At 35.5% G+C, this 26,975-nt stretch overlaps 1 protein-coding gene across 4 annotated transcripts; it reads left to right on the plus strand.

The window, feature by feature from the left end:
• Positions 1–1,625: 1,625 nt before the first annotated feature.
• MS3_00005206 (uncharacterized protein) lies at positions 1,626–26,947 on the plus strand (the record flags this gene model as incomplete). Of its 4 annotated transcripts, XM_051213232.1 has the most annotated exons (13): positions 1,626–1,912; positions 1,946–2,035; positions 2,071–2,174; positions 2,207–2,335; positions 8,190–8,287; positions 10,935–11,049; positions 14,785–14,963; positions 16,811–16,972; positions 21,706–21,835; positions 22,964–23,022; positions 24,521–24,640; positions 25,518–25,622; positions 26,352–26,947. In XM_051213232.1, 13 exons carry the CDS (start codon positions 1,656–1,658, stop codon positions 26,598–26,600), a joined length of 1,797 nt encoding a protein of 598 aa, XP_051069192.1. In that variant the 3' UTR covers positions 26,601–26,947. The 4 variants fall into 4 exon arrangements, with proteins under 4 accessions (XP_051069192.1, XP_051069191.1, XP_051069193.1 ...); XM_012938971.3 differs by having other exon boundaries at positions 1,656–2,035; XM_051213234.1 differs by having other exon boundaries at positions 1,630–1,912; positions 1,946–2,335.
• Positions 26,948–26,975: the final 28 nt, after the last annotated feature.

Raw genomic sequence — 26,975 nt, forward strand, 5'->3', positions numbered from 1 at the left:
TAACTGAGTAACCCGCCACAGTGAGGATTGTATTTTCTGTAACAATTTGATCTTGCCTGTAAACTGGAATGTCTCATATAACAGACTGTTATTTGAGAATAAATTATTATTAGTAAATCCTTCCATGGTCAAGCAATAACAAGATCAAACAAGTCTCTCGACTTAATAAACCATACCTAATTTACCAGACTAACCAGAACAATATTTGGAATCCTTTTCTTATTCTCCTTCTTCAGTTAAAGTGCTAACACAAATGTAGTTGACAATCATCAAATATGAATGGGACCCCATCCAAAACATGAACTGACTTCTGACCTTAAACCAAAGAATACTTTATATTTAACATTTTCGACGCACTGACTGGTTTGTCACTTGACGTTTATTAGTCTAGGCGCAAAGTGTATTACTTATACGTTAAACTCTTAGCCACCTATTATTGCTATGGAACTGGTGAGAATCAAAAAATGTATTTATAGATGTTAGTGTTTGCCATAAATTTATTATAATTCGGCCAATATGCAAGGAGGCAAGTTATGCTACCATCCAGCCGTAGCATGTCCCGTTGATATTCTAGAAAGCTCCGTCAGGTTCTGATTGAGTCAAAACCCTTTGACTCCTTTAGTGCTACTGAAGGCTCCGTCGTGGTTCTCGAAAACCTTCCAAATACCTCCCCGGAATAAGATCTTCTCATTAGGTCCACTTGTAACCCGAGAACTGGCCTGCGGCGGGTCCCATTTTTCGTTGTCTTCCTTGTCCAAACATTCAATCTTATGTCCCTTCCGATATCCTTGGACGTATGTGTCGTTGACGTATATGTGAGTAACTATAATGGAAGATTAACCTGGTTGTTTCCAGAGTGTATCATTTTTTATCCTTGTGGATTTGGCTCGTGTCTCTCACGCACATCTCGAAAGCTCCTCAAAATCCAGATAAAACTCTTCCCAAACTTTGAGCAGTTGTCCCTGATTCCAACCGATTCCTTCCGAGAAGTGACCTCTCCTTAAATAACTTGAGGATTTTCTGGTAGGTCGTAGACAGAAAGTAAGAACAAATTCCAAGTGTTCTGTCTTGAAGCCAGCACTTAATGGAGTACCGCAAGGCTCTGTCCTAAGTCCTTTACTTTCTATCCTGTGTGTGAATGCAGTATAGTTGGGTCCCCAATGCTACTTTATGCTGATGGTGTGAAAATCTGGTGAGAAACGACAGAAGGTGCAGATGCGCGAGCGCTCCGAGCAGACCAAGATATTCAGCTGTGCAATTCCAGAACTCCGGAGTTCACCATACAAAGAGCGGCTTGAGAAGCCAGACCTTTTTACTCTGTTCTACCTCAGATTGGGTGGTTTGATTTTGATGTATAGAATACTAAAAAGGATTTTGTACCTGATATGTCCTCAGAGGACATGGTAGGCGAGTAGAAAAGTCAAGGACGAACAAAGTACCAGTGGCATACAAGTTGTCATACCGAGTAATCATTTCCTGATACCTGTTATCCGAACCTATTGTGTCCGCACATTCAACTGGTTCATTCAAAAAAGCTTAGGTACTCATATTGGCTTCCTAGAAAAGGACTAACATAAGCCGTAGGCCTTCTGCCTTCATTATACAAATCTGATTCTGAAGGTCACCGATAATTCAGATTCTCAAGGACAAACCTAATGACTATTTGGGCGTGCAGCTTACGCAAGTTCCTCTTGATCGGGAGAAACGTTCTACTTTGTTCCGTTGTTTCCAGATACAAGCGATTCATTTCGAATTTCGCTTATCCTCCGTCTTCGGGGTTGATGAAGCTCCCGTTGTTTGCTCTGGCATTCCCTACTATTCAGCTCAAAACGATTGGTTTGGACCTTAAAGGCTTCAAAAACCCTGATATATTCGAATGCATTCTATCTATGAACAGCAAGTCTCTCTCTAGGTTTACTTGGTTTTCGTTAATAATTTTCTACAGCATTTTGAAGGGTAGTAAGGAGGCTGTAAAAGATAGACATTCTTTAGGATGGACTCCACTAATGCTTGCAGTGGTTACCAGGAATTACGAGTAGTTTTTTCTCATTATCGTTTAATGAACTGAAGGGCAGTGAAAGAATTGTTGAAGTCTGGCTCAAATCCTAATGACGTTGACAATTATGCTGGTATCGTAAGAACTGCACATGATTTGAGAATGATGTCTTCGGAAGGTAATTTGTCTGTGCTTCTCAATTACGCTTAGTTGAGTGGATACGGCTTACACAGTTTAGTGACTTTCTGAATCCATCGGCTGATTTTCGTGGTTGTTCTGCACTTCACTATGCTGTGTTAATAAATGACTCCAAATTGGTTCGTTTATTGCTGGAATTTGGTAAGTTGTCCTGTTCTTTTTTCATTTAGTACTATAAAATCACCTCACTTGACTGCGTCAATGGACGCAGGACAGTACGCGTATCAATGATAAAATGTATAATACAGATTAGACTAGGATTGTGGGAGCTTACACCAAACCAATTACTCCGTGATGACTACACATAATTTTGCAAATTGCTTCTGTGTTAAACCTCACCAGTCCTATGTAAAATCTCTGTAACTTAATATTTAAACAACATCAAAAAGACGTGTGTAGTAAATATCAACAAATCATTGAGTGTATTAGCTTTAGATCATAGTTTTTATAACTTCATATACCTACATATTTCAGTCCCCTGCTTCAGTTTGGGCGCCTGGGCAGTATTCCAGCCCTCACGCAAATCGATTGATAAAGTGCGGTGCATATATATTTGATGCCGCCTTGTACCAACGTTTATGTGTTTAAATAAATAAACAAATGTGTTAGTTCGGCAATGATTTTGGCCGTTAAGGGTAGAAGACACGCGTAAGCTACTAATATTTGACCACAGATGCCTTAGAAATATTGCTGGCGACTACTCGGATCACCGGGTAAGTAATAGTGAGGTTAGACACAGGGTATTAGGGAATGATGGTAAATCAGTTGATGAGGTTATGAATCTTCATCGACTGAGATGGTTGGGCCACGTGTTACGTATGCCTGAATACCGATTACCACGACGTGCAATGCTATCCGGTATTGGAGATGGTTGGAAGAAAGTTAGGGGCGGCCAAACCAAAACGTGGCATCAGTGCTTGAAGTCACTAACTTCTAGTCTGAGCCATGTTGGTAGATGCAGACTACTTGGTTGGGGTCCGCGTGACTTTCGTAACCAATGGTTGGAGACTCTTGGTGACATGGCTCAGAATCGATCACAATGGCGTCGGTGTATACACTCCCTGTCTTCCCTTAAACTAAGAGATTAAAATCGCTTCATATCTTTCTTTCTACGAACCAATTCTTTCTTCTTGTACTATATCTCTATATGCAATCTTTCTCTTACATATTACTACCTTTGACCTAACCACTGCTATGAATCCGGTGTTCATCTTGTTGTGCTGATGCGGTATGGCAACCTGGACCGATGCACATATGTGCATGGTCCTACGTTGTAGCTGACTGACTGACTGATTTTGGGTATGTTCAAAGCAAATGCCTTAGAGGTACATTCTTAAGTTATTTGGAGTAAAAAAACGTGATTAAAACCTAAAAATCAGAATTTTATGTCTTTAAGTCAAATGCAAAGAGATTCGTTCTGTAAAAATATATTTCCAAGAATTATAATGAGGAAATAAACTACCTAAAATTAGATCATTGACATTGAAATAATCCAAGGTTTCACAACTTCTTGTCCTTCAGCTCCGGTTTAGCACAATCACTACTGACTTCACTTTGAAGACATTATTTATCTGGCCGTTTGGTCTTCGAATTTCTACAATTCCACATAGTCTGTCGGAAACGTAACTCAGCGACCGTTGTTGCTACCTTGACGTGGTGGTCGGGCTTGCCTATCGTGATGAAGCAACCGAGCTATACTGGCTGGAACAACCGTTCCTCAAGGTCCTACCATGTCAGACAGGTCGGTTGAAGAGCGGTAAGACTAAAAGCAACAAACTCAAGGTCCGAAGGCGAAGTCGTACTGCTGACTGTACAGAGGTGTGACAGCAGTAAGGTGTTTCCCTCGGATAACCAGCATAACAGCGATGCTGCCTTCCCACAAGGAGGGGTGGGGTTAGAAAAGGTCGACCCTAAAAATGCGCACCTCACCTTACCTCATGGATTTCCGTCTCCGGCGGTAAGGCCCTTTGAAGAACGGAGCTAACACGTCAAAAACCTTCCACAAAAAGGCCGTGGGCGACCGGTCTCAAGCAGTTGTCCCTTAGGCACTGCGGTCACGCTCTCAGGTCACTGAGACCTCCTCTAATCCAATTTCCTTTTCAGGTACCTCCAGAAGAACCCTTCCACGGTGTGGGCAACCGGGAAGTGATAACCGCCCTCATACCTCTAACAGCACCCAAGATCATTGTATTCATAATCAACCTTCCTCTTCAATTCCTATTATTCCTCCTACATCGACTTTCAACCCTAAACTTCCTCCTTCGGCTTCCTCCTCAAGTGTCACCATAGCCAACGATTCTAGTGCTCAAAACTCTGTCCCAGGTCTACTGAAACCTCGCTCCAAACTACACATTGGAGCTTTCAACGTACGCACTCTATATCAAATCGGTCAGCAGGCTTCCTTGGCTAAAACCCTAGAGTCTCTTTCCATTGATGTATGCTGTGTCTCCGAAACACGCATACAGGATTCCAGTGTGGTCATTCACTTGACCTCACCTCGGCAAAACGGAGAGCCAACGAGATACACCCTACGTGTATCTGGTGACCCGATGGCCAGTTCTCGTGGACTGGCAGGTGTAGGCATAGCACTAAGCATGAGGGCGGAACAAGCACTGCTAGAGTGGATCCCCGTCAACAGTCGCCTATGTGCTGTTCGGCTAAACGGCTCCGCAAAAACTCGGAAGGATAGGGACACACGTCGTTGCCTTTTCGTCGTTTCTGCCTACGCTCCCACTGACTGCAGCTCAGATGATGTGAAAGATGAATTTTACAGAAAGCTGTCCGAACTTCTTCAGAAAGCTAAACGCTCAGACATAGTACTCGTAGGGGTGACTTTAATGCTCAGATAGGTAGCTTAAACCAAACAGAAAGGCATTTAGGTGGATATTTTAGCATTCCGGCACAGCGAACAGATAATGGTGACCGTCTGCTGCAACTGTGCTCAGACAATCGCTTATTTTTAGCAAACACAAATTTTAAGCATAAGGAGAGACATCGTCTAACGTGGCGACCGCCTGCACCAAACCAACGATGGACTCAAATAGACCATATTGCCATCGGTCATCGTTGGAGAGGGTCGGTAGAAGATTGTCGCTCATTCTGGAGTACCTGCTTGGACTCCGACCACGCCCTAATACGGGCACGCATCTGCTTGCGCCTCACTGGACGCAAAAAGCCACAGTAAAAAGACCCATTAGAACCGAACTGAGTAGCGAGGAAACCAAAAGTAGGTTTCAGGAACAACTGAGGTCACGATTAGGTAGTTCTGAAGACGAGGGTGACCCAGATGTTGCTTGGAATGAAATACAAGCAACTGTGGAAGCAGCAGTGACATCTATTAGCGACTTAAACCACAGAGTTTCAAAGAACCAGTGGATTTCTTCAAAGTCTATCACACTGATGGATTCTCGCAAACTCGTCCCATCAGGTTCCGAACATGATGAAGAGCGACAACAAATCAGATCTAGGTTAAGAAAAAGTCTAAGAAACGACCGTGAGCAGTGGTGGGCAACGAAAGCAAAAGAGATGGAAAAGGCGGCGACTATAGGGAACACAAGACAGCTTTACAGACTAATAAAAGAAACTGGAATTAATAAGTCAAGTGTAAGTGAGATTATATCGGAAAAGACGATACACTCATCTGCTCCCAGTCCAGGCGTTTAGAACGATGGGCGGAACATTTCAGAGAACAGTTCAGCTGGCCTTCAGCTACTCTACAACTACCCTCCATTCCCAGACAGTGTGAATGGAACATTGAAGTAGGTCCCCCAACTCTTGCTGAAGTTGAGAAGGCTATAGTTAATCTGAAACGAGGAAGGGCAGCTGGTCCAGATGGATTGGTTCCAGAGGTCTTTAAGGATGGTGGTCCAATTTTAGCGATTAGGTTGACTAATATTTTAGCTAAAATCTGGGAGTTAGACGTTATTCCATCTAACTGGTCACAATCACTTATCGTCCCAATATATAAGAAAGGGTCAAAATCATCCTGTGACAACCACAGAGGGATTAGTCTAACTAATATAATATCTAAAATACTAGCCTCGATAATTATCAGACGCCTAACTAAGACTCGTGAACTGCAAACACGAGAGAACCAAGCTGGCTTTAGACCTGGTCGTGGCTGCACCGACCACATATTCACCATTCGTCAGATTCTAGAACACAGGCATACTTATCGGCGTCCGACAATGGTGATCTTTCTCGACTTAAAAGCAGCATTTGACTCGGTAGACCACGAGATTCTGTGGCAGTATCTGTCATTGAAAGGCGTACCCCAGAAGTACATAAACCTTGTGAAGGCTCTTTACTCGAACACTACTAGTCGAGTCAGAGCTTATGGCGAACTGTCATCTACTTTTGCAACCTCAAGTGGTGTCCGTCAAGGCTGTCCACTTTCCCCATTTTTGTTTAACTTCATCATAGATCTACTGATGGAAATAACTTTCTCGTCGACTGAGTTCTCGGGTATTGATCTACTACCAGGAGGTCCACTTATCGACTTAGAATACGCAGATGACATAGTCCTGTTTGGTGAAGACGCTGACAAAATGCAGAGTCTTTTGGTAGCACTGAGCAACAATGCCAGGATGTTTGGAATGCGCTTCTCTCCCTCTAAATGCAAGTTGTTGCTTCAGGACTGGTCTGCGTTAACACCTGAACTAAGGATAGGGAGTGAAGTAGTCGAACGCGTTGACAACTTCACTTATCTTGGAAGTCTGATCAGCCTTAATGGGTTGGTATCGGACGAAATCTCAGCACGGATTCGAAAAGCTCGATTGGCTTTTGCCAACTTGCGCCACCTATGGCGAAGGCGAGATATCCGTCTATCAATAAAAGGACGAGTATACTGCGCGGCAATCCGTTCTGTTTTAATTTACGGCAGCGAAACATGGCCATTAAGAGTAGAAGACACTCGTAAGCTACTAGTATTTGACCACAGATGCCTTAGAAATATTGCTCACATCTGCTGGGATCACCGGGTAAGTAATAGTGAGGTTAGACGCAGAGTATTAGGGAATGATGGTAAATCAGTTGATGAGGTTATGAATCTTCATCGACTGAGATGGTTGGGCCACGTGTTACGTATGCCTGAATACCGATTACCACGACGTGCAATGCTATCCGGTATTGGAGATGGTTGGAAGAAAGTTAGGGGCGGCCAAACCAAAACGTGGCATCAGTGCTTGAAGTCACTAACTTCTAGTCTGAGCCATGTTGGTAGATGCAGACTACTTGGTTGGGGTCCGCGTGACTTTCGTAACCAATGGTTGGAGACTCTTGGTGACATGGCTCAGAATCGATCACAATGGCGTCGGTGTATACACTCCCTGTCTTCCCTTAAACTAAGAGATTAAAATCGCTTCATATCTTTCTTTCTACGAACCAATTCTTTCTTCTTGTACTATATCTCTATATGCAATCTTTCTCTTACATATTACTACCTTTGACCTAACCACTGCTATGAATCCGGTGTTCATCTTGTTGTGCTGATGCGGTATGGCAACCTGGACCGATGCACATATGTGCATGGTCCTACGTTGTAGCTGACTGACTGACTGACTGACTGACTTGGTTTTGAGCCACATTTATTTTGTTGGGGCTGATAAATCTACTTGAATTTCTTAACCAGAACAGATAGGGTTGGGTTATTCGAAAATCCACTTGTTCAGATCCTAGTGCCTACATAACTAAGTCGCAGCTGAACAAATATTGAGGTTTTCTAACTCGAAACGATTACATCATTTCGGAACGCTACTTAATTTTGTGGAAGTACTTATTCCGTCTAGTCATCCAGTGTAAGGTATGTAGATTACTAAAATGTCAACTAATGTTTTAACAAGAAGTTGGACGAAGCAGCTGTTATCATTGTATTTTTGATGGGCACCAAGTATCAAAGCATAACATCAAACATTATTCACCGTTCATTTCTTCATAGATCATTCATTTAGAGAATTGATTTCACGTTCCTAATTTACTGTCATTTTAATGTCTATAGGGGCTGATCCGACTATAGTGAACGAACGTGGTCACCGTCCAGCTATGTACGCTAAAGACTCCTCTATCAGGGATTTACTAGCTGAGGCTGAGTCGAAGGTATGTTTTCATGATCGTATACTCTGTCGTAATATCACTTACATTTCTCAACGGAAGAAACCAACTAGTATGAGATTGTAATTTCCAGTAAAATGGGTTAAGATACTACGCTATATAACTGCTGTGTCAATCTGAGTGAAAACAAACCAGTCTCAAATCGCTAACTTCCCTTTTTAAATAGTTGTAACTTGGAATATACATGTTCAATTATTGTTTTAAACCTTACTCAGATCTACATGAAGTAAAAGATAAGTCAAATATTACGGAACCTGATTAATTTTCACACCCAAATTAAATAAGTTTTTTTAGTCAGAATTATGTGATATATTTGCGCAATACATTTCGAACAATCTGATCACATATGTTCTTAACAAGTATATGTGTGATCGGATTGTTCGAAATGTATTGCGCAAATAAGTTTTCACACATTTCTACTGGAGTCATTCAAAGGTAAGCAACTTAGTACTATGCTCAGTTTGAACTGCCATATTCTTTTTGGATATACGAAATTAACAAAGTCGAACTAAAGTAAGTGGAATCAATAATTCAAATCATAGTAGTGAACTATGACTGACTGTAGTCGAAGAATAGAAGTTCTGGGACGAAACTTGGAAAATAAGAGTGGAAGGAAAGTAAACATATCTGCACTTTGAATCGCGCTTAAAGGTCTCCAACCATAGACTATCTCACGGACCCTGGACGCAAATTATTCACTTCCTAATAGAGTTTAGAACGGCGATCAGTTTTCCATCCACTTATGCTATGTGTTTATATGAGTGTTAGTAGTCTCTCTACAAACAGTCATCAATATCTGAACATGGGTGACACATATCTCAACCGTCGCCCTCCTAAATTAAACTGGATTGAAGAAACCTTGTCATTGAATTTAATGTCTGTGTTTGCATCAACGAAAAATATGCGACTTTTTTGTGAGGAACAACCGACTTCTGAGTTAGTTATACTGAAAGCTCTCAACCAAAACTCGCCTTCAAGATATTTTGTGTGTATAAAAGTATGAGCACGCGTAAATTAAATCTATCCTAGTATTTCAAACTTCTACCGTAGATTTCACTAATATGATAACTGTTGTCTTCCTACTGTTCGAGCTTAAACTCAAAAATTATGGTTTTATGTTCGTTCGAAGCTTCGAAAAATATTTTTTTTGGAGACATGAGGTTCAGAGGGTTTTATACTAATCTTATAAGTCCACAACTTTGTTATGACAGACTGTGAGTGCCAGCGTATGCGTGATCCACGATCACTGTGATAACTGGTCAGTTTCCTGTACCTTGGTGGTGATGGTCACTGGAATGCTCCAAATTATCTATGTCAGTAGCGGTAAAAGGTTTGGTATCAACTAGATAATTTCTGAGGTGGGTAATGCACCTAGTGACAACCTTAACAGATATTCGAAACTCTTGAAGAGGCAGGTCAAGCTATTTGGAACAAGTTTTCCTTGCTTCATGGCTGATAAATATCAGCCAACTTAATGGATTAAAGACTTATTAGTAATTACAATAAATATGTTACCAAAAAAGGTTTGATTTGGACACTCTACTCCATGATCTTTACAAGGCTTGAGGGAACGTTTTAGTTAGTTGTAGAGTTAATGTATCTTCATTTAAAAAGCATTCAAAATGGAATCGAAGTTTCAATCAGCATTTAAAGTTGCCATTGCAGTCTGAAAGCTCTTTAATGCAAACGATTCGAGAAAGTTTGCAAAGTTATCAAGTATACTTAATATTACTACTATATTATAATGCATAGCTTCATGATCACTTTTGGGAAGTCAGTAAAATATTGGATACCAACGCAATGGGGAGATTATATAGAGTGCATAAAAATGCATAGCAAGAGGTGTCGGAGTGTATCAGTATGTAGATATATGGATGTCTTCAACATTCTTTAGACCCTCATACAATATTGTACTTATTTCTGTCCAACATTCAGTGTGTTTCCTAACAGGAGACCTACTTTTAATTCGTTAATCACGACTGTTCTTTAACTGAGAGGGGTGCTTGTGAATTCTGTCGGTACCTTAAAAGCTCTACAAACCGACATAGATAGGTGTCATAGATATTTAACACCACTGAGGTTTAGAACGCGTTCATAATATTGGGAGGGATGTATTCTTACATTCACTCCTTCCTAGTAATGAACGACTTAAATAATTGAGAAGTTTATATCCTTTGAGGCCATCGTGACATTATTATAGCTGTTAAACGTTGAGTTTATAATGCATTAGCACAAGTCTTACGCTTGTTAAACTGATTCTCAAGGTTAAATATGTTTAACAACCTTCTGTTGCTGGTTATCGTTGTTTCCAGAAAATTCCTCAGATCTAATCACAGCAATAAATAACCCTGAGATCTGTTCATGCTTAAATGTACTAGAGGGTCATTATTCGATTGATGATATCAACTTGAAATATCAGCTAAGGTGACTTAAATACGTTTAACCCATTATGTGTTAGTGGTTGTCATACTAAGGATCGTTTGCTTCTGCTGCATTCGCTACGATGTTTTATATTTGTATCTCACAATATGAAAAGCAAACCATAGCTTCTGGGTTAAATAATATGAACACATATCTTATTTTATCTTAAGCGTTTAAAGTATTCACTCCCTATAATAATCGGCTTTTGTAGAAGGCAGAAGAAGTGGCTGCCAAAGAGCGAGAGGAAAGACGCCTTCAACCACTAGAAAATCGTTTACGTAAAGTAATTGTTGGTCAAGAAGCTGCTATTCGCACTGTTAGTGCAGGTTGGTTTATTATACACCTTTCTGTTTTCATCATTTGTATTACTGTTGTAATGAACGAAGACTTAGGTTTGGCAAACCAGTTTATTATTTCATGCAAAATTACACAGTTTTTTGATAGAATATGAAAACCATACACTGAATACATTATTTGCACATTTTCCTTCGGTTCTTCTTTACATGCTTCATGATTCCTCCAATTCTTTTATTATCACAATTATTCTGTTTCCCTTTTTCTTCTCTTCAATTCAATCTTCTGTTAACAGGCATCCTACTTCTGATTGCTGCTACATATCTGTCAGTGTAAGTAGAATACACTACACCATAATACTTTTAAATACTTTTTGTCATGCTTCTCTAAGTTATTCTATAAGTTTTCGTAAAACCTGTGATTGAAAAAGTTGTTTACAGAATCCTGGTATATTATTACTTATTTTATTACAGTAAGCTCAAATCTGAGGTCTTCTGTCTTTTGATAACTTTAAAAAATTATCTCGTAGATTCTAGTATAGTAAAGAAAAACACTAGATTTTCCCTCTTACTATGATAGGGATCTGTACTGTTTACGCTGACAGGTGCTAATTAATTCTCCCTTTTGCACATCAACAATCATTCTGTACTCATTAACAAAATGAGAACGAGAGTTGTTACGGTAGCAGATATGTATTCATACAATCAGTGATTCACACAGCCAGAGAAGCACCCACTATAGCTGATCCTATATATATGACAGTCCAGTATTATTCTGTTTAATAAATACAAAAAATATAATTGTGGTTTACTTCGGTATCAAATACGTATCTAGTATTTTACAATTTCTTGATCTGTGCCACTGAGTTCCATACTAATCATTCACGTTAATATTCGGTTGTATTACTTAGTGGAATGGACCATAATAGTGGTACATGTATGACGACTTCTACACACTGCAATTTCAAATCAATTTATTCTATATTTTATGAAATATTTAGGGTTTTTGTATTCCCTAAGGCTGATTAATAATTTATTTCATTGTATTTGGTTGGAAAAATTCCTAGTCATTGGTAGATTTTCAAAACCACTGTTGTTTCAGTCCTCTTGAAGATATATGTTGCGACCAAATGATAGATATGCAAACATAACTTATATGGAGCGAAATAATTCCTTTGCTTGCTCCATAAATGAATACTTACAACGTACTTCTACATAGTGGTGACAACGTTTAATTGTATCGTTTGATTTCGGGTTTGGCATCATAAAATAATCGTGGTTTGAAAAAACTGAATCTCTTATCTTTTGACACTCTTTAGACAAAAGGTGGCTTGTTCTAATCACAATTCTTCCAGCTCTCTTGATCAACAAGAATAAAGTATTATTTTGGCTGGTTCGCCTTTCATAATAATGGATTTCGTGCTTTACACTATCTACCAGATGTTTTCATCAAAAATAGTGCTCCAAAAGCACTGGAAGTTGTACGAAGATTTTTTAGTATATTACTGGTCATTTTACAATTGTTTACTATTGAGACATTTATTAAGAATCTAAGGTGCAGCATATTGACACAAAGTAGTATAACTGAGAGAATTGGTGTTGTTTTTAAAAGTGAGTGTTCATTTGTGTTAACTGATGTGATGTAGTCAAGTGATGACTATTAATCAAAACCGAAATTGATAACTGCTATAACGCGGCAAATATTAAGTAAAGTGGAACCTTCAGAACTGTTCTAGCTGAAGTTATTATTTGTATTTTTGTTGTATAATTACTGAATATCGGTCGAGTGAGCGTGGAAGAACTGTGTTCTAGACCAATAGTTTTTAGATGTTATTTTCGTCTGCCATCTCACTACCATCGTATAATTGTTACTATATAAACGATCAAGGCAGAATGATCAATACCCGTACTAAACCATGCTACTGATCTCTCATGATTATGATTCGATCGTGCGGACTCCAGTACAATCCACAGAAATCGGTCTATATATTTCTTTTGGTCGTATTAACAACATAAAACTTCCGAATAAACAAATATGAAAAATCCAAATCCGATGACCAGCAAAATTTATTATTAGCAAACAGCACTATTTTGTCCAGAACGTTTGATACTAAGTTGTGTATGGTTAAAAACCATTTAGAATGTGAATAATTGCTAAATATATGTCTGTAGATCGATAATCAGTGTATCGAATTCCTAACAAAGTGGTCTAACCTTATGTTGAATAAATCAAAAGCAAATCAGATTTATTCTGTATCACTGATCAGTTAGCCTACTGTTGGGACTTTTAAGACGACATGAATATCGTGAGTTGCTCCATTGATCTAAGGTAAAGAAAGTCCAACTAGTTCAAAAATAAGCTACATATTATTGAAATGTTAAAGACGGTGAGCATTCTAGTATTTTGTTAATTAGTTGGGAAGTTTTAAAAGCTTGTTAGTTATAATATTAGAGATATGTAGTCCCCCATAATCTTGAATTCGCGATGTTTTTTGAATCAGCGAATGTTCATAATTTTTGAAGCTATAAAGCCATTGCGATTTATGATGCATAGAAAAATAATTTATTTTAACAGTTGAACTCACGAGTCGATCTAAGCTAGACCACCATTAAAAACCTGGAAGTAGTGGGCGGCTTAGATCGATTCGTGAATTCAACCGTTAAAATACTACAATCTTCACGAATCCCCATAATGCAAATAATTTATTAATAAACATTTTTGTGGTTACAGGACTTTTGAGGAATGCTTCTAAATAATATTTTAGGCACATAAAAACACTTCCTTTTAAATGTAACGTGGTGTAAAATATCATATTTATGTGTCATGTCTAAAGTAATTTAGAATTGTACATATTTAGTTACTATTTTGTACTTCCTAATTAAGTAGATACATTCCGTAGTCATTTACTTTGGGTTAACAATACTTAGCTACTGTAGATAAAACTAGTAGTACAAAAAGCACTTCAATATTTTCATGCATAGTTAAAATGGTTGCATATTTGAACCCTGTAGTCGACTTTGAGCTTCAGTTTTTGTGCATGCGTTGATGACGCTAAAAAACTACCGGAGGCAAATGAAGCGAACCGAATTTCGAACATGTGACTCACTGGTTAAGATTCTGCTGTTTTAAATAAATCGTGATTTTATTAGCGTTCACGTAGTTATGGTATTTTTTGAGTTAAAATGTCAACATCTCCATTAATTTACAAACTCCTATTTTAGTTTGATATTCCATCTATGGATTTTTATTGTATGAATCTCTGTGATAGATTGTCAGATGTATGAACTTCAGGTTGAAAGTCGCGTTGCTATACTCTCAGTATTACTATTTAAATCAAGTGTTTTCAGCGCTGTTTATCTCTTTAAAAGTTTAGATGACTTCGTTAGAAAATCTTGTGTAACTTTTTAAGGAAAATTGTGGAAGAAAATGATTTTGTAATTTACTTGTCACATGCATTATGTATACATGAACTAGGAATTATATAATATTGTGACCTATTAGCCAAATTAGTCAGTGTGTGTAATTTCATTAAATCAACGTATGGGTCATTTTAATGATGTGTTGCTCATTATTTAGTTAGCCTAGAATAAATCATAAGCACATTTTATGTATATCTCGATTATACAGGATTATGTAAAATAAATGCTTGTGACATGTTTCGGTTTGGAATTTTTCAAAATTCCATAAATTAACTTATCATAATTCAAATGTAAAGTGGTTGTTTTAAAATATTTTTTCAACACTTTTTCCGCTTTTTTTTCATTTAGCTATAAGACGTAAAGAAAATGGTTGGTATGATGAAGATCATCCACTTGTATTTCTGTTTCTCGGTTCATCCGGTATAGGCAAAACGGAGTTGGCTAAACAAGTAGCAGCATACTTACATAAAGACATCAAAAAGGGCTTTATACGTATTGATATGTCGGAATACCAAGAAAAACATGAAGTATGTATTTTCCAAGTTCTTTGTTAAAATAGCTTACTAGCTCGTGTACCTGATACATATTTGTGTACTTAGTTTTAAGCGTGAGGGCAACTGACACTACCTAGGTCCCCAAACGGAAGTAGATGAAGTGGTGTCTCAAAGCCGAAAGGCCTAACCATTGAGGCACGTCTTAACTTATTAGGTTTTAGTTATATGTACATATACTACGGCATATGCTACTTATGTCGACAGATATAAGTAGTATGTAGCACAAATTAGAAGTGAAATTCACGACTGCAGATTGGTAAGATTTTTTTGAAGAAAACAGAAAGCAATTGTAATAACAACGGGATTGAAAGAGTCATAAAATATGTCAAGGGAGATGTGCAAATTATGTATTTGATCTATGGTTTTCATATTTTACGAAAGCAATCTGTAATTTTGTATTAAATAATAAACTGGTTTTCCCCACCAAGTCTTTCTTCATTACAATACCATTGGTTTCAACATAAAAATTCTTAAGAAATAAGTGAACTACACAAGTAAACCACCAAGCTTGGGTTGTGCTGCAAAATAATCAAGAATATTCCTTCGAAGTATTTCAACGGTTTCGTGTATCGTTATTGTATCTTTATTATTTAAACGCACAACTTACATAATTGTATAACTAAAATGCAAAATCAAAATGTCATAATTTGTAAATCTCAATAAGTACATGACAGAAACATTATCCAGCATACGCATTACGACCTATTTAGGACTTGTCAGCTGAATATATCTTCATCTCAATGTCACTCTGCAAACTGAAACTCGAAATTGGCATCTATGGTTTTAAACGTCAACTTTTGATTCCCTAAGTTAATAGAGTTAAGATAGCCATGAACTCATTCAACAAGTATTATAAAAACTCATTGGAAACATATCAATTTATTCATCAAAGAATAAACGAGCGCTTTTCATAGTCTCCTTTGTTCTCTTCACCCTAGCATCATTTGTGTTTTTTATTTATTTTTAAACACCCCGTTAATTTGACAACATACAAATTGACCGAAATCTATTTCAAATTAATGTAATTGCTCATACCTTATAGTGTTTCTGCATTCCGATACCTTTCCATTTACAGAATAATACGTGTAATATGTATCAATAATGATTCCCATATTTGTGTTACTCTGTTAATATCGGCTAATTACTTTATTGAATTAATAGTTAATTAATTAAATATAGATTGAAGTTAATCAATCGATAATATTCTGTCAGCTCTGTGCTATTCTGTTACATGATGCCCTAAGATTTTGGCAAACTACTCAATACCACTGTCATTTCGTTAAGGTTATCGTAGAGATTGAACACCATTTTATTAGCAGCTATATAGACTTTGAGTTTTGTGCATTTCTGATATTCGTCTGTTGAGATGCTGTGGAACTAAAGGGTGGCAGAATATGATTATGCTATGTTCTACCGTCCTTTTCGATTAACAGTTCACGTTTTATGACGTTTGGGAAACCAACTATGAAGAGTAAAAGAATTAATTGTACGCAAGAACATTTACTACGGAAGGCCGAATAAATAATACTACTACTAGACTGGCTTATAAACCGATATATGGCCAGCAACCTTGAGCAGAGGAATAACTCATCAAAATTATGTTACCTACATTTGCACTTCACAATTACCTTGTATTCTCTTCTCAACAACACATGATCTGTTTAGTTTCCTGGGATATCATCTTTCCCAAAAATTCTTATTTTTTTGTCTTCATATGTGCGTTAGTGAGTGGGTATATAAGTTTTTTCCTCTATCTTTTTCAGTCTCTGTATTACATTGTGCATATGATAAGTTTAAAAATTTCCATTATTATTTTATAGGTGTCCAAATTCATCGGATCACCACCGGGTTATGTTGGTCATGAAGAAGGTGGTCAGCTTACACGAGCTTTAGCTGCTTGTCCTAATGCAGTTGTTTTGTTTGATGAAACAGAGAAAGCTCATCCAGATGTTTTGACAGCTTTGTTACAGTTATTTGATGAAGTAGGTCACATTTAATCTATACAATTTTATAATGTATGTTTTATTGATAAACTCAGATTGAAAATATTATACTTATAAGTATTTCGTAAGTTAAATGTTGAACTAATAGACGTAAGTGATAGTGCGTTAGTAACTAAGTAATCCCTATTATTTAAATTCATATCTTTTTCTATATCTAACTTTTTATAGATAAAACTAACAAGTTTTAAATCTTTAATATGAACTCACATACTCATTCAATCGGTTAACAATTTTATTTTTCAAAACTCATCCAGTTAGGATTCGAGGAATTGGTTCTGTGAATACAATTATAATTTAAATCATAATATTTATTCTATTAATTTTATCAACTAATTGATTTATCATAACAGGCTGGTACATTAAACCTTGTAAAGGCTAAATATAAAATTATATTCTAATAATGAAATTTGGAAAAGTGTAGATAAATATAACATTTTGTTTGCTCGACGGATTTTTAGAGCCGCTCTAATAGGTGTAAACTACCTTGTAGGGGTGCGTGTAATTATCGTAACCAAAGACTAGAGACCTTGAGTGACATGGCTCGAAATCGTTTGCAGTGGTCCACGTGCATCCTTTCTATGTCTTCCCCCAACTTTTGAGCCTTTGAATCCTTCATAGCTTCTTTTGTAATGATTTCATTAGTTTATATTTTCTTGAATCATATCTTCGATGTCCAGAATTCCCAACCACCACTCATACTGCTACTACTGTACTGAACAAGAACACTGGTGGGGACAGTCGAATGTATTTAACACAAACGTTACGGAACATCTCAATAAAATCTGAGAACTTTATATTAAATCGTTAATTTGCAAAATGTCCACCAATTGTCTCAAAATGCCTCAGACTTCATTGTTCTTACATTTTCATACAAATTGCATTCTATTCCCGCTCCTGCTTTCTTGATCTTCCCTCATCTTCTGCTACCGGACATTACATTTCTGACTCGCATAATATACTACTTATATCAATATAAGTAGCACGCACCACACTACCTGTACTATTTTGCGATTTGGCCTGAAGACTTCAGCTCTCTGTGTTAATGAGGTATAGCAACTTGGACCGATAAACATACGCGCCAGGTTGTAGATTGTGACTGACTGACTGATTTTCAAATAGGAAGTCATTCTATCTATATTCTTTAAATTTATTTGGTAAACTACAGCAATTTATCTACATAAGAAATCTATTCCAGAAAACTCTCAGGAGAAAAAATCAAAGGAAATGGGCAGCTGATGACATGACACTATAGTATGAAGAAAAGCTGTGCGAGACTGGCAGCTTTTAATTCATCATAACTCCCTGATTAGGTGATGTGACCCATTGCCTTGAGACGTTGTCAGATATGCCTCAGAATAGAAGCCAGTAACAATGCTGCTTCAGTTTTTTAAACACTTTTCATAGGGGTGCATGGAAGAAGTTTTCTTGATTGCATACTTAACCGTTCTGTATCTCTTTTTGTATATTGTTGTCGTTTATGTATTTCAAGTCATATCCCTTCAATAACTCTTCATAATTTGGTTTCTTTATTAGTATGGTACATACTTTATTTTGATGCCCAGCTGTTCCAGTATTAATATGTATTATATAAACCAATAAATAAATCCTCAAAAACTGAAGAAAAAAAACTAACGAATGTAGCAAAGGTTTTCATTTAAATTTGTTGTGTCTTATAGACTGCAGATTAGATGCGCAGCCTCTTATCGATCGGATCAATGACACGTAAACACGTAAGAGACGACCTAGAGTCCCGATTGGCCCTGCTTCCCCGTCTAGCCCAACCAGTTGAGTCCAGAACGCAAGTCTCAGCCTCTGAGATATGAATCATTGTATTTCAAACATACTCTGTTTATATACCAATCAGACAGACCACATCGTACCATAAAATAGAGAACAACATTTGTACAATATTTAACAAGTGAAATAAATATTGACTAATAGGGAATGTCCATTTAAAGTCCAAGGACACCATTAGACTTAACATGATAATTATTGGTATATTTTTCTGCATATCCTAACAAAATTAATTTAGATTCTTAAAATGATGTGGGTAGTTTCTTATTTTAAATATGACAATACCATGACTATGTGCATTTACCACATTATAGAAATTTATTTATTCACAACTTTATTGTTATGTAGCACAGACAATAAATAAATTTTATTAAATTTCATGTTTTAATTTTATTTACTGTCTATAGTGTCTTTGTCCATATTTATGTATTTTTGTTTGTCAACATATAGAGCAGCATTAATTACGACTAAACGTTTATATTAAACTTTTCATATACACTTGTCGATATTTATTTATGTGCTGTATTATAGTTATGTTTTTATAAAATAATATTTTTTATCAATATCCAATCAAATCAATAAATAGTTAAACCAGTTTATTTGTATTTGTATTCTATATTAAATGTCAATTTAATTTAGTAATAAACAATAAGTTTTTTTGTTTGTTTGAAGGTAACTGTCTATATCTGAGAATATATTAGAAACCATTTAATTAAAAAGTGAATATCATTGGAATAGTTTACATTGTTCCATCTAATTATTATTCCATAAGCGAAATATTGATTTATCTTCATTGATGATCTCATTATTTTAGTTTTTTATGTTTGAAATCACGGATTCAAAGTCATGTGTAAATGCTAACTAGTGGACGTATATTAGAGAGAAAATAAATGAATTTATATATATATATATATATATATATATATATATATATATATATATATATTCTTCATGCAAAAATAGGCAGGTAACGTACGTGTGTATGCACCTGGAGTATAGTAGTAGTAGTTTCTCCAAATGCAAAGTATTTTTGTTCTCTTAAAGAATATAACCATTTGTTGTTTATATGTACTTTAAGTTTTATTGATTATCACGAGTTTGTTTCCACAAGAGATCTATCTATGTATATACAAATGAGAAATTCACTGTTTCAGTCATATGAATTCGTTACGAAACTTGAACGTTATGTGTATCATATGTTTCCCATTGTAAAATTTGTAATTTTGTATACCATGACGTTATTTCATTGATTATATCATCATATAGATTAGCAGTTATCGTGAAATTTGATTATCAAACGTTGATTAAGTAAATCAATATATTTTCCCTTCTGCTGAAAGTACGTAAGTATACTTGAAAACATGTTTGCTGAAAATAGGGCAAAGAAGCCACAAAGAAACAAAACAAACATACTTCACACACTTGAATATCAGGTTGGATTATCATAGCTATAAAAAAATTCCATAAAATACAAAATACCAAATAAATAAAAATACTGATACACTAACAGTAACAAATGAACTGGAGAACAAGTAATAACAGATCATCAATATAAAATAAACTATCCATAGTAATAATGTGTTTGAAGTTTGTGGTGGTAAGACATTAAATAAATATGTTTGATTTTGTGACAATTTCTACTCCATGTCATGTTAACATACGCGATCAAGAAGTTTTGTTGACTTATTAACTTTATGATATCTATATTTAATATCAGCGTACAGTTATTCGATGGCTCCGTCATATGGGGCGGTAATTTAAAGATGTGTATATCAGTAACTCGAAGAAAGATCATTATTATTTAACAGGGATACATAAACACTTGAAGCTCTGTAATTTATTTTTGTTTCTACGATATGAATAAGAAATATAAAGGGAAATTGCTTCTCTAATCATTTTTACCCTTTTACTAGAATTCTAATGCATATCCAGTTAGTCAGTATACAAAGTGAAAAGTGTTAAGATTGGATTAATGATTTGAGGTAAAGAAACTAACTCATTTGAAGCACTTTATGGTCTCTATCAAATAATATTTTAGGAATATACATCCTAAACATACAATTTGTTGAGACTAGATAAATGAATCGAGATAAATTTGATTATTGCATTATGTAGTTGCATACATTCAATATGTAGTTTGTAGGCATCTCTTAATTCATTGGGTGATATGGTGGTTGGTTTATGGATTTCATATTTACTCAGTTGTGTTTAACAGTTTGAAGTTCCCTTCACTTTATATGACAGATGTATTTTTAAAAGAATAGACTGGTTATAACTGTTATTTTAGCAGTTCCAGTGTGATAGTTTTAAAAAAGACCGTTATATTTACTCACACTTATTTGGCAGACATCAAAAGAATGAATAGCACTTGGCAACAACTGTAAAGAAAGTCCAGGTTGGAGATTTCCAGTTAGCGATATATGCTCCACGAGGGGTAATATGTGTTAATATGTATTATTAGATTAGTGTTACCAAGTAAAAAAAAGTAAGTTGTATATAAGTAGTAACCAATCTCAAAAGTGAGGAATGGTAAATATTCTGTTTTATGTAAATATTAATAACTATGTCAAATAAGACATATCGTCAAACTGCATCACGAGGCAAGCCCTAACTTGGAATCCTGAAGGGAAGCGAAAAAGAGGAAGGCCAAAGAACACATTGCGTCGGATAATAGAAGCAGATATGAAGACGATGAATTACAACTGGACGGAGCTAGAAAGGATTGCCCAGGACAGGGTTGGATGGAGAACACTGGTGAGCGGCCTATGCTCCTTCACGAGGAGTAACAGGCGTAAGTAAAGTAAAGTAAGTATGTCAAATAAACTATTTGAGTAGGTAATTGGGTTAATAAACTAAATTCGTTTTCGTAATCATTATATTATTAGCTACTTATTTACTAAACATCCTACTCTTATTAGGGACGGTTAACAGATGGGCGTGGCACTACAATTAACTGTAAAGACGCTATATTCATTATGACATCGAATGTTGGAAGTCAAGTTATAGCTGAACATGCGCAACAACTACGATACGTTTCCGGAAATGATGGTTTGTTGTTATCGTTACTTTTTGAACTCATTTATTATCACTGTTTAGTTTGTCATTTAATAGTACAACATATAGTCTAACACAAAAGTCCATCGGCCTAAGTTTTCATACTACATATTTACGATGTGATAAAATTAATGAGACTCATTGTAACACGAATGGAAATATTTTTGTAGCACTTTTGTTAAGAAAGACTAGAGATTGACAATATGTTTCGAAAAGACAATGAAAAGGTATGTATGAGTGAATACTGGGATTAAAGATCAAGAGGAACACAAAGAGTGAAAAAAATTGAACCATTATGACCGACTTGTCAAACATCAACCCATTAGGGCTAATGAAACATCCAAGATAATTCAGTTGGTCAATGCATGGAACTATTTCGCTCCTCGTTATTAGTTTAGGGGTTGATGTAGATTAATGCTAAAGCACAATTTTATATGTGGGGGAGAGAAACACATCTTAAAGATGTATTATTCAAGACAATTAGAAGACTGCTTTCCCAGCATCTTCATCAAAAAGGACTATTTTGTCTGTGTACTCCATGTCGATTAGTGAGTTTCTAGGATGGAGATCAATCCCTAACAGTTGTCTTTCCCTCGTTAAGGATAACCCTACACGGCACCAGACTCCTTAACAATCATTAGATATTCAAGTCACAGCGTTCATGTCGATCCATATTTCCAAACTCTAGTTAATTCGTGATATAGGACGGTTGGTATTTAACTACATCTTGGTTGGTTTCACAGGTCACGGCTTCTGACTTAGTCTTTTTAGCATCCGTCTTGGTGCTAATTACGAATGGAGACAATTGTTATTTACTTAGGTTATTTTCGAGTTGTCAGTTCATCGTATAAAGCCTTAACAGGTTGTTGTGTTCATAAGATCTCGGTATCCTGTACCAAATGTTTGTCTCGATTTTTCTTACCTGTGACACAGACGAGACGGTTGACTACGTATCAAAAATCATGTAAGCTCAATTTTCTCATTCTGTTACTTCACAAGTGCGAAATTTCGGATGTTGTAAATGGCATTTATAGGTTGACAATATACGACAAGAAATGTTTATGTAGCATTATTTTCACATTTCGAATCCAATGTCTATTTTCCTATCTAAATTTACTTCAGAAGCTGACATTGAAATATCTCGAGACTTTAAAGAAAAAGTTATGCGTCCGATATTAAGGGTAAGTAGAGTAGGTAGGTCAGTAACAATGATGACTAATAGACTGTTATCCATTATTTTAGTCTTCTTTTTCATTTATTTTGTGTCAACCATAAGCTTATTTAGATATATTGTTATATAAAACAATGCCTTAAAATCTCATCGCATCTTATGGATATATCATTGAGTTCAAATGTAGGACTGGCACATTTGAATTGGGTTCCAGTAAATAGTCCCCTTAAGTATTATGATTCAGAATTGATCAGTGATAGATTTGCATTCATTTTTTTGTTTTACTGTAAGTCGTAAACTTATATTTCCTTTATTCTTTTTGAACAAAACGTTTTGCACTCAGATTTCCATTGTTGATATGAGCTGTCACAACCAGTACAGCTTTATGCCAGGTCCTGTATTGCTTATAGACAGTTTCATCATAGCTCTTCGATTAAGTGGGACTGACTGAATCAATGATTGTGTTATTCACCGATGCCAGTTTTGTTGTTTTCTTACTTCTGAATTCCTAATTCCGTTCTTTTTTTTGAAAGCTTATATGCGGTTTGCCCGAGTAGTAATAATCGTATCCGCTCACCAGTGATTACGATCCAGGTGCATTTTCAGAAGTCCTGGTGCAAGGCTATTAAATTGTATAGTAAATTAAGTATAAGCTAAGACAGATATCAACGTTGGTAAAATCAAATACTAGCCCTAAATTGACTGAATTCGTGAAGCCTCGACAATATCTTACTTGTTGCAAGATTTAAAGGTTGATAGTTAGCTTTTCTACGTGAGGTCTTGGATACATTGTGATAAGACATTAGATGTGACGATATATATATATATATATATATATATATATATATATATATATATATAATGATTCTTCAACCGATGTCATTTTCTTAATACAAAGGAGGTAGATCAGACCATTTTTGAGTTTTATTGCTTCGTTAACACTTCCTTTACTGACTATCTAGCCGTTATTGATTCAATGGAACTTTGAGGAAGATATTTTATATCCTTTTTTTAATTTCGTCATGTTATTTGATTCGAGATATCAATTTATTATTTTTTGCTGGAAAATATTTTAATTTCAAACACAAATGGATGTTCACTTACTACACATTATCATATCTCAGATAGTGATCGATTCACACAACTATTCATTGAATTTTGGACATAAATAGTAGTGAACAAGCAACTAGATTTTATAGTTTAAAAATTCACCTTAATTTACTGTCGCGTAAATTGTTTATCACAGCATAATGCAACGAGTCAATTACGATTCTTCATGTATTAACTGATATCGAAATCTGATTGATAGTAATGTACCACCGTAGGCCAACCGTTTAAACCATCAACTTTGTAACCTAAATTTTCCTATACTTCAATTAGTACGTCCGTAATTCAAGTATTTTGCAACCGTTAACATTAGTTACATTTTTATGTATTTCTAATTATCATGGATTCACTTGTAATAATCCTAATAATTTGCTATCTAATTTTTTCTATAAATATTACAGAGACATTTTCTTCGTGATGAATTTCTTGGTCGTATTAATGAAATGGTTTACTTTTTACCATTCTCAACATCTGAACTTACCGAACTAGTGAATCGTAGTTTAAAAAGTTGGAGTGAGAAGGTCAGTTTTTCTTCTGCCATTTGGTTTTAAAAGAATTTAATTCCTGTGAAACAAGAACTAAGTATATATGAAACAACGTCGAAAAATTAATAGAATGAATGATGTTTTTAGCTGAAAAGAATCTGATACTAGATAATTATAATTTCACCAATCTTAAATGTGAAAAATTGACTATTTCGCCTTAAGGGATAAGGCTTTAGAATAACACAGATAGTTGGAATCAGTTATTCATGGTTGGCCTGTGTGTGTTAACCAATTAATGACTGATATTTGTTTAAAGATTTATTAAGTTAAACAATTTTCCAGACTGATTTCCTTAAATAAGTCTCTTTAAAATGATTTGTTAGAGGTCACAAGTAAATATGCTTGAAATTCGCAATTGATGTCGGTGATACATTTTTATGGAAAAGTTAACATTTAGTACAACTTTGAATTCTTCAGAAAGATTTAGCCTACTGTCAATGAGTTTAGATGTATAAAAATGAGAGTTTAAGAAATAAGTTACGAAAAGTAATGGAGGATGTATGAATTTATTATTATATCAGTTGTATTGTGGCAATCACAACATTTCACTTATGCTAGTTTCACTATATCTCTGATTTTCATATATGTGAAATAATAGATGTTTTTAGGTCAAGTTAGGGGATGTTGTAGTTTTAGTGATTTCATTTTTTAGGTGAACTCATGTGTGCTACGGCATAAGTTAACTTTAAGAAACTATGTGTAAATTCTATTTACGTCTAGTATCTTGTTGAATTTTTTCACTATGGTCTGTTACACAACTTGCTTGCTAGATTTTATATATGCTTAATTTTATAAACTATCAGTTTTTTTTATGTAAAATTTGATATATAACCTAGAGTAATTTTTGTTGTAGGCATTGAAAAGGCATTCTCTCACAGTAACATGGAATCGTGAAGTAGTAGATCTTATTGTTGATGGATATGATGTGTATTATGGAGCAAGATCAATTAATTACGAGGTAAGACTGGCAGATTTCATCGCGTTTTTATAGATCATACTACTAAGGATTCTAAATCAATCTTCCATGACTTTTAGATGAGTAGAAGTGTTTGTTTTAGTAATTCCATCGACTTAACCGACCTTGGTACAGATAAAAGTAACTACTTTATTAAATAATTTTACATTGTGGAAACTGTAGTCAATTGTCGTTTTCGATCGATGAATGTAGGTGTGGCCATTGACTTACTACTATCCTATACCAGCTAACCGGAGAGTGAAACGTTTTCCTTATTGTAAAATTTTTCTGCAATACATTAGTTGTTAATTTCAAGACAATAACTTCAAATGAGGAGATAAAAACGCCTTCGTTTTTCTGGGAACTACTATATTGTGCAGATAGTCAGATTTGCAATTTCGCTAATAGAAGAATAATGAATACCTTTTTTTCTCATATAATCATTGCTAGACTATTATTACGAATGATATAATTAAACAACAATGTAATAACTTAATGGTTAAGACATTCTAACTTCAACCACCAAGTCGCAGTTTTAAACCCCATTCTGTCTACTTTAGTTTGAGCAACCAGGTAATATTAACTAGCCTTTAAATTTATACTATGGCTGAAAGCCCCAAACACTTGGTAAGTAAATATTCGTTAACATCAGGGCGAAACTATAAATCACATTTTTGTCTTTACATATTGAATGATACTTTACATTGGATTTATGTTTGATCAATTTTTTAGATTGAACGTAGGATAATAAGCCTTCTCGCTTTAGCTGATGAACAAGGACATCTAAATCCTGGCAGTCGTGTCAATATCAGTGTTAGTCATAAAAGCGTTAAAGACGAAGCTTGGTCATCGAAAAAATCAAATGAAAACTTGGATCCAACAATATCTTCCCCACCGCGTATAGTACTTAATGTTACAGATTCAAAAGGCAAAATGAATAAAGTTCTTGATTTGACGCAGACCACTATTTCGTGGGCATGAGTTTATATATATATATATATAATTTTTCACTTTTAAACTCTCAGATCTAACAATCGTTTGTTTCATATATTTTCGATCCTAACTGGGCAAATCTTGAGATTCTCATCTTTTACACATACTCCTCTCTCTCTCTCTCTCTCTCTCTATATATATATATATATATATATATACTATTTTAGGAAACCAATTTTTCGTGCACCATAATGATACTGACTGCCTACTCACACGAAGTTTTTCGGAATACTACTTCAGGTTCTCTTGAAGAGATTTTATAAAGCTTGTCAGTATATCCAGTGCATATTGTACACAAATGTTTCATTTTAGTATATACAACAAGATAATTTATGAAAATACGCGGATTCATTTTTTTGGATA

Source organism: Schistosoma haematobium, chromosome 3 (assembly GCF_000699445.3).
Source record: "Schistosoma haematobium chromosome 3, whole genome shotgun sequence".
In the NCBI taxonomy this organism is placed as follows: Eukaryota; Metazoa; Platyhelminthes; class Trematoda; order Strigeidida; family Schistosomatidae; genus Schistosoma; species Schistosoma haematobium.